The sequence below is a fragment of the Pinus tabuliformis genome, chromosome 7, assembly GCF_031772625.1.
Source record: "Pinus tabuliformis cultivar Carrire ecotype Pingquan chromosome 7, CPIR1, whole genome shotgun sequence".
In the NCBI taxonomy this organism is placed as follows: Eukaryota; Viridiplantae; Streptophyta; class Pinopsida; order Pinales; family Pinaceae; genus Pinus; species Pinus tabuliformis.
The window spans coordinates 817601350-817611002 of record NC_142293.1 but is presented as its reverse complement, the minus strand read 5'-3'; the positions used below and the strand labels follow the sequence as shown (position 1 = coordinate 817611002).

General features: G+C 34.3%; 1 protein-coding gene across 1 annotated transcript; it reads left to right on the top strand.

The window, feature by feature from the left end:
• Nucleotides 1-1140: 1140 nt before the first annotated feature.
• LOC149250098 (uncharacterized) lies at nt 1141-3435 on the top strand. Its single transcript, XM_089458914.1, has 3 exons — nt 1141-1726; nt 2855-3010; nt 3134-3435. Exons 1-3 carry the CDS (start codon nt 1436-1438, stop codon nt 3251-3253), a joined length of 567 nt encoding a protein of 188 aa, XP_089315040.1. The 5' UTR covers nt 1141-1435; the 3' UTR covers nt 3254-3435.
• Nucleotides 3436-9653: the final 6218 nt, after the last annotated feature.

Genomic DNA, 9653 nt, shown 5'->3' with positions numbered 1-9653 from the left:
TATATAGGTATGTGTGTGTGTGTGAAGTTTCTAGCCATCCAAATATTATGTACTTGCAGATTTGATTTTTGGCTTGTGTTATCTTCTTAATTGGGTGGATTCCATCTCTTATTGTTCATGCTGATTTGACATATTATATGTACAAATGCTGAAATTGTTAAGTGATTTAACTCATGCCTTGAAGATAAAAGAACGAATTTCTGTTGTAAAATTTATCTGTAATAAAGTTATTTCAGATTTGTTATGTTCTTGTAAAGTGTGCCCTAAGGGCTGTCCCTTTATTTCAAGGTTGAAATAAAGTGAAATATTTGCTGCTGTAATCAAATACTTCAGATCAGCCCCAAGGCTGAAATTTCACAGGGAGTAGATCCTGGAAATCTCAAGTAAATGAGGTGAAGTTTCAGATTTGCATTAATTGCCCTAGATCCGAAATTTCTGCAAGAGGGACCAGAAGCAGTCAATGAATTGTTGACTATATCATGGTTGAGAGTTACATATGTGAGAGGGCACAACTATCACCAAATTGCAGCTTCCAAACAGTGAAGAACAAGCTAAAAATAACTTACTCTAAGAGTATGTAAGCTGGGTGTAAAGGGATCACAATTCAAGTTGATAAGTTCTAGGACCATGTGAATTGGTAAACCATTCCCTATTGCTAACCTTAGATTATTGTCAATCACTTTGAAATTGCCTTTGCCTTACCCAATGACTGATAATACTATCATCCTAGTTTTAACGGTTTGGAAAACATGTTTTTGGCGTAGCCTATCTGGAAACCGGTCTTTACTTTATTATGTAAACTCAAATCACATTATCTGCATCCATTGTAATGAGGATGTTTACTAACACGCAGTATCTAAGTTATAGGAGTCAGTGAACCTGTGAGCAGTCCACTCAATAACAGATCTCTGGCTCATCATCCCAGTTGCTTGGAAGTTGTCTTTTGCTTGCTGAAAGAAAACACTTCTGATTTATCTGTTTGAATGCTACAGCAAATAAGTGACCTTGTTAGCTTGCTGAAAGAAATAACAGTTATTTATTTCTCTGTTCCAGTACTGTCAAAAACATGTGGTCTTTTATTTTAGCAAAATTGATGCAATGTAACAGGAGACATTGTGGTTTGATATGTGCAGGTCATATGCTAGTTTTAGTGGCCAAGACATATATTCTCAATCTTTTTGTAGCAGAAGAGGCTTAGAATATTAGTCATCTGTATAGGGAAACATGGGTATTTTTGGTTATTTGTTGTCTAGATAAGTGGATCAGTCTTGCGTCTTTAGTTTTCCATGATAGGCCATTATTGGTACAAAGGGACATATTCCACTTGACCGTAAATTATTAGCATAGCTTTTCATGTAACCTGGAGGAACATAAAAAAAAGTCCTCGCTGAATATTAAGGGGGAAGATTGGAAGTAACAATACAATAATTCTAATATGTATTTTGTTTTTTGTCAGGTGGATAATTTCATTCATGCAGATATGCATCCTGGAAATATTCTTGTGCGAATGGGACCTGGTAACCCTTCAAGCAAGCGACTTTTTCGATCAAGGCCTCATTTAGTGTTCCTTGATGTAGGAATGACAGCAGAACTTTCCAATAATGATCGGCTGAATCTTCTGGAGTTATTCAAATCTATTGCACTAAGGGATGGGCGGACAGCTGCAGAATGTACTCTGAAGTTTTCAAGAAACCAGAGCTGTCCAGATCCAAATGCCTTCATACAGGTAGATGGTGCCAGCTTTTATATTTGATAGTTCCTGCTTTCTGTCACAAAATAGACATCATTGGATGTTGTGGTAGCTATTTTCTTCTATGAATTCTGAAGATGGGAGTTCGTTTACTTTAATAGAGGCCTAAATTATACCCATTATATTTTCTTGTATTGTCAACTTTGTCTTCCTTTCTTTTTCCTTCTCTCTACTTGGAACTTTTTGTCAGTTTTTTGGTGTGCTCAATAATAAATGCTGTCATAACATCATGCAGGCTTCCTTTTGTTTATTCTCTCCAAATTTTCATAACACTGAACAGATATAGGTGGCTGCACATAATTGTAATTTTATCCCGAATCTACTTCACTGTTTGTGCTCATTCAGTGAGTTGTGAAATCTAACAGTTTGGCTTTCACAGGCCCCTATCAGCTTTCCTTGAAAAACCTTTAATTGTTATACTCCTTGTTTTGCAACTACAAAATCAAATCATATATCCTTTATTCCTTGAAAAGTTTTACATGAGTATGCGTGTATGCATTCAAAGCAGGTATCTTATAGTGGAAGAGAGGCCAAAACTTAAGTACTGGTTTATAATATATATGTAACCATTGGCTAGCCTAGCCATTGGATCTAAAGTTCATTCCATATACAGGTCCGATTATAATGAACTTTTGATTCAGGTCTTTGAATTTGTGCTACTGACTGACAATGCCACTTGCAAACTGTTATGTTTATTTATACAGATTGGAACCAGTCATGTACATATTATTTTGTTTTCACATGATTCTGTAGAATACCCTTTTAGTCCAGTATAAAACCTAATTGAATAGTGTTAGTTTAACTTGGTGATCTACGTGAGTTCAACATCTAGAGTTTTTGAGTACCTTCAGAACTAGTGAAGAAATTCCTAGTGATTAAAACTGTCATTGTACATTTTGACCACAAAATGCCATATTAATCCCCACATTGCTCCATTATGGGATGCGAAATATGTGGCTTGCTTTTCATACTCATTTCAATACTGATGTTTGTGTTCAGTATGTTATATTTGTTTGCTCTTTTGCATTTTTTTATATATTTTGTTGGCATTGGAGTCCTGAAGTGATAGAATTGTCATTTACACTGACTTGGGGTCTTATACAGGAAGTTGAGGCTTCATTCAAATTTTGGGGTTCACCTGAAGGTGATGTGGTACATCCAGCAGATTGCATGAACGAATTGCTTGAACAAGTGAGACGCCACAAAGTGAATATTGATGGGAATGTATGTACTGTAATGGTCACAACATTGGTTCTCGAGGTATGGGAAATGTGAAAGAAGGGGTTTTCAGGACGGGCTGTTGAAGGGAATCTGTATTGCTTGCAAATTTCTAATTCATTTTCACCTAAGTTCATACTTATGTATTAATTTGGACTTTTGCAGGGGTGGCAGCGCAAGTTGGATCCAGATTATAATGTCATGGGCACCTTGCAGACTCTTCTTTTTAAAGCTGATTGGGCAAAATCTCTTTCTTATACAATTGAAGGACTCATGGCCCCATAATTTTCATTAGAGCAATTTGGTCGTGCTTTGTCCGAACACTTTGACATTTACTTGATCCCCAGTACTTCTATCTAAAAGTAATGTTGGAGGATCTAAAAGTTACAAAATGAATGGAGACTTCTGTCAGACTCAAGAGGCATGTGCTGTTCAAAATTCTAACCTTGATATGGTTTTCATATTTATTCACTGTTTTCCCCAATTTTGGATATTTATCATTTCTTATTAGAGTTGTCAAATAATTGCGGTAGCTTCCCTTTAACTGAGTGGAAGCCCGATAGAAAACAGGAAGAGAAAGTGATTAAGGTATTGTTGTAATGTCTGAGAGTTCAACCAATGTTCGGATTATATTACTGTACATGATTTTAAAGTCTCCATTGTTTCACTGTACCGTGGAATATCAATATTTAGTTTTCTGCAGTTAATATTTTTTCAAATGGGCATTTTGTTAGTTTGCATGATTTATGGATCTGTTTAATATAGTTGTTGGATGCAACTTTATTTTCACAAATCTTTACTTGCAATCCTTGGAAAAGATTCTGCAATCAGAAAGCTACGAAACTTGAGTAGGGTGTCAACAGTAAATTTGTTGTAAAGGCTTTTCTTTCATGATCTCATGGTTCCCTTAAAGAGTGGTGCAAAATTTACACTGGATTTTTTTTTTTACCTGCAATGAATTTGTCTGAAGTCACGGCCTGAAGGTTCATGTACAATGTCTTATTGCAATCGATATTTTAAATCCAAATTGTCACCAAAAAAAATTAGAAGTAAAATTTCTGATAGTTTGTTTAAGGCTGATTAACATAGATTGTTGAGAAGTCTGTCACCTCAATCATTGGATAAATGGGTTTGATTATAGGTTGCAGTGGGGTTTTGGTAGAATCAACATATCATTTTAATTTGGTCTCAAATGCTATTATATTAATTTGTTCTCAAGGCATATGTGCAGATTGGACACTTGACAGTTAGAGTTGGTTGATCCCAAAACTTCGCATCAAGGAGCATTTATAAATTACAGTGCAGTTAATATAGATCACTTTTAAAATATAGATCACTAATAGAACTGTTGGCATTCTTCCATAATCTTTGGACCAAGCATTCCAAGTTTTTATTTGGAAGGAAAAAGGTAGGAGGTGTGAAATTTTATTGTTATTTTTTGTATAATAGAAAATAGCATAAATTACACGTTAACAGCTGTACATTTTTCTGTCATAAGTTATTTTTATGTTTTTACTTTCCGTTTGTTGCAAGGCTTCTCTTCCATGATTCTTTTTTTCATAGAAAAAGGCTTTATGTATTATATGAGAGATATAAGAACTGATGATACATTCTATTTCTGATTATGCAGATCAGAGCTGTGATCCCATAAATATATGAGGAAATAAAGCCTATAATCTGTAGAGCTATATAATGTCGCTGGTATCAAAACTGATAATGTTTGATATCAAAAACTCAAAAAATATGAGACTGTCTTATGCGTAATGCATTAAAAGGTCTGGAAGGGCAAAATCAGATATCTGATAATGGGAGTCATCAGATACAGATACAATTTCGAGATGCCAATATTCAGAAATAGAAGAAAGACCCTTTTTGAAAGACCGTCTGCTGTAATGTTTTCATCCCTATTGATGTGCTGAATAGAGCAATTCTCCAGGCAGGTCCAGTATAAGTGTATCCTATCTCTCCATCCAGACAGATGTTGAGCCAGAATGAAGTTTTCCTGATTTACTGAATCAACCCATAGCTTTGAATCACCATAAAAAGCCACCTGCTGAATGTCTAGGAATATGCAAAATTTTAGAAGACCTGAGAGAGCCATGGCTTCAGCCAGATTTGGTTCTCTGACCCCCATGCCAGAAAGCAGAGAAGTGAGAGTTGGCAGATATCTTTATGTGGAAGCCACATCCACATTGGCCCTGTTGAGCTGCCCCATCGAAAAAGGCTGATGGCTGATGAAGATGAGCTATAGAAAGCCTGGCTGAGGATGTGTTTGAATTCTTCACTTTCTTCTGTGGGAGCGATTCTACATAAGCAGAGATTAAATCAACAACTTTAGCTGGGGAATAACTGGAATGGTTAAAGATGCAAGGGTTACGCCATTTCCAAATAAACCATAAGGATATGATGCCTATTCTACGCCATAAAATCATAAGCAGAGATTAAATCAACAACTTTAGCTGGGGAATAACTGGAATGGTTAAAGATGCAAGAGTTACCATTTCCAAATAAACCATAAGGATATGATGCCTATTCTACGCCATAAAATCTGTTTCTTGCTGCAATCAACGAACCACTCCTGAATCGAAACCTGCCTATCAAGTTTGAAACCATAGGCTCTTTCTAAATCTTGCCAAATTTGAAGTGAATGCTTGCATTTAAGAAAAATGTGAAGGTTCGATTCCGCCTCTTCCTTGCATAAAGAACAAACATTAGGACCAAACCATCCTCTCTTCAATAAATTTTCCCAGGTCAAATTCCGATTATGGAAAGCGAGCCAAGCGAAAAGGACCATCTTCATAGGACAACCATCCTTCCAGAATATGAGAGGGAAAATCGGGGACCAGGAGAAGTGCTGCCCAATCAGCAGTTGATATAATCCTTTGACTGATATATTTTCCGAATCAGCAGAAATGTCCCAAGATAAAAAGTCCGATTCTCTTGTGTAGGTGAGACCCCCTTTATGTGCACAAATCTTGTTCCGGAAAGGCCATTTTATCTGCACTGAATTTGCCAGGAAGACACTGCCGGCAGGTTCATGTACAACGTCTCACAGCAATAGATATTTTAATTTTACCAAATATTGTCTAGAACATGTACTTTGTACTTTAGATCTTGGAACCAAAATTTACTTGGAGGCAAATGAAGTTGCAGATGGTATGTTTCAAGTTACACTTATTGTTAAGAATATTTGGTTGTTTCTCAAATGTAGGATAAATAAGTTTGATGATACGCTGCAGCAGGGCTTTTGCTAATAACTTACATTCTATATTAATTTGCTCTCAAGCATATGCGCTGATGTCACCTTGACCGTGGTGGTGGGCAGGGATCAAATTTGATATTGAAGGGTTAAATAAATTGAACCCTTCTATGATGACAGGTTAACATTAGTTCTTTTCGTGTGAAGTTTAAAATAATTTAAATTTCATATATAAAATGATTAATCTACTTGTAAACTATTTAGTAATATCGTTTTAAAACATAACTCATTGTTTATCAATTTAGATTTAAATAATAACGAATAATTTCAATTATTTTTAAATTTAACTTGAAATTGATTTTGCAATATTGACAAGGGAGTGGTATTTGGACAAAAATCTAAGATGCTAGTCTATTAAAAAAATAAAAAAAAATAAATTGCAATGTGAAGATTAAAAAATAAAAAATAAATTGCAATGTGAAGATTAAAAAATAAAAAAATAAATTGTAAATGTAAAGATTAAAATATATTTTTGGCTTCGGCCATATGATGATTTCTCTCTGGAAAAAAAATTTAAAATATTTTCAAAATAAAGGTTAAAATATTTTCAAAGTATTATTTATCACGGGCTAAACATTTAGTTTTAGTTTTTTAAATAAAAAAATGATTAATTTCTAAAATTATGAATCAAAATGTTTTCATAATACTAAATTTAATTCTATATTTTGTCTTGAATTATATTTATTTTAACTTAAAAAAGAACTCTTTAAATTGCAAATATTAATGGTTAAAATTATGTAATTCAAATAAATAAATCACAACATTGATGGATATATTTGAAAATATACAATTCAAAACTTTTCAAACTTTGTTCGCTTGTATATTGGATAATTAGGGATATATATATATATATATATATATATATTTATGGAACGGTTAGCAATTTTTATTGGATAATTAGGGATATATATACATATATATATATTTTTTTTTATTGGATAATTAGGGATATATATATATATATATATATATTTGAATGGAACGGTTAGCAATTTTCATTAATAAAGCTGTAAACAGGCTAGGTCCCTTACAGTTATGGAGAGCTTAGCCTCAAAATTGTGTAGGTATACAAGGAAAGAGACCCTATTGTTACCTATCTTATTCATATATATACTCTTTACGTCTTTCAGACTATATATCTTCCACAATGTTCTACTATTTGACAAAAACATAAGATTATGTAAAATAAGAAGCATTTGCTACCCACGACTTGTAGGCTTGAGTTCTTCTTGTGCCTCTTTAGCATGCATACCGGATTCCGCACTTGATCCAACACTAGGATCCAGTTCACCGATTCCGCACTCGAACCAACACTAGGATTCAGTGCATCGTTTGTAGCACCAACATTTCCTTGCTAAGGGAGCAATGCTATCACAAATTCCAAAGCCCTCCTTTAGAACGCCCATAGTCGGTCTCCACTTGCAATTCAATGTTCTCCACCTTATGTTTCAGATTCATAAAACCAGTATTCAACCGTTCCATTGTTTTTTGGAGCACCTCCATGTCCTTCCCGAGGCCAGAGAATTGAGCAAACACAACAACGATATTATCTTTGATCTCCTTGACTATCTCTTTGACTCCCCGCTTACATGCGCTGTCAACAATTTCCCCAAAACTCCCACTATGCCCATACTTGACATCATTGTTGCTACCATTACTCGTAGAAGCCATTTTCCTTGTTATTCTCCCCTGCACTAGAGAAATCCGATGGTTGATCTGCTTTAACCAACAACTATAAATAAGCACTTGATTCTTTCCAACATTCCTTCCCATCTTATCACGCATAAATGCATTTTGATTCTGCAGCATTGCTAAGCCGCTTTCCTCCCTCTCCATCACTGCCGGTTTCCACTTGACTCGAACTGTAATGGTACAAAGCTGCACTCTCCTGGTCTCTTATTTATTAACCAAATGAATAAGCAAGGGTAGAGAGCCCACCTGTCATGCCTTGAGTCGTGGCCGCCTTTTGTCACGTGCCCACTTGTGCTTTAATTTCTAGCTAACATTTCCTTCTCTTGAGACTCTCCATCGTATCCTCGGTATGTTGTCATACTTAATTGCTTGCATTTTCATATTAATTCCCGAGCTCTAGTTGTAATCCAAAAGGATTATGATAAATGTAATATTTAAGGGATATGACATATATCACTATGTTGGTTTATAAGCAAGGATCCTTGCTCTAATTCCGCTCCAATATTGGCTTGTACATCCGCCACTTGATTATTAGCTCTTTTAACATGGAAGATTTTGAATTTTTCTATTTTTCTAAGAAGATACACTATCCTTATGTATAATGGAGAGGTCTCAGAATCAATAAGGTCTTCATTTCTGGAAAGGCTCATACATTTTTGGATAACCACCATTGAATCACCAACAATAATCAGATTCTTGATGCCCTTGGAGATGTTGATCTTCAAGCCTTGCTAGAGAGAGAGCGTTTCGACTTGATTGTTTGTGGCTTTCCCGAGACCCCAAGCAAACTTTATTTCAGACTTTTCTTCGAGGTTTAGAAGCACCCCTCCCGCTCCAGCCTCCCCGAATTAGGGTAATATAATATTCATAAACAAGTTTTTATTCATATATTAAAGTGTTATTAACAAGAATTCACGTAAAAAATTATAATTATTTTCTCTCCCTAATACAACTTTGATTGGATTGGCTCCTTTCAAATAAATATTATAATTTATGAATACAAATAAATTATGATAAATTCAATTTCTATTTCTGTTGGGTAGAAATTTTTTGTAAGACTAGATGTGAACAAGAATCAAGAAATTATTTATAGAAAAATCAACCATGAAAGGTAGAAACACCGACATTATTTTGCAAGCCAACCATCCATGATATATAAAACGAAAACCACAACGACAAACATTTTTTAAAAGTAACTATTCAGAAATTGATGTACATGATGAACTTTTGGGAACATTTAAAATCTAAAAGCTATCTAATACAGTGTCCCAAATCCCGAGTTTTAAAGCAAATGATTTATGTATATATAAAACTAAAACCACAACGACAAACATTTTTTAAAAGTAACTATTCAGAAATTGATGTACATGATGAACTTTTGGGAACATTTAAAATCTAAAAGCTATCTAATACAGTGTCCCAAATCCCTATTTCTAAAGCAAATGATTTATGTAGGGTTTAGTAGAAGAAGAAGAAAAAGAAAAATATAGTAAGAACTAATAAACTTAAATTCAAAGAACTTGAACTCATAATTTTTTCTATAAATTTAGACATGTTAGTTAAGGGTTATAATTGTTTACCTTTTAAACTAATTGCAATATGACAAAAATATTTCAAAGCACTAACTTAATTTAGGGTGGTACGGGAGAGAAAAAAAATTACATTGAAAAATAAAAATATTACTAGACACAAGATTTAAGTGAAAAATTTAACTCATAAAATGGACACAAGATT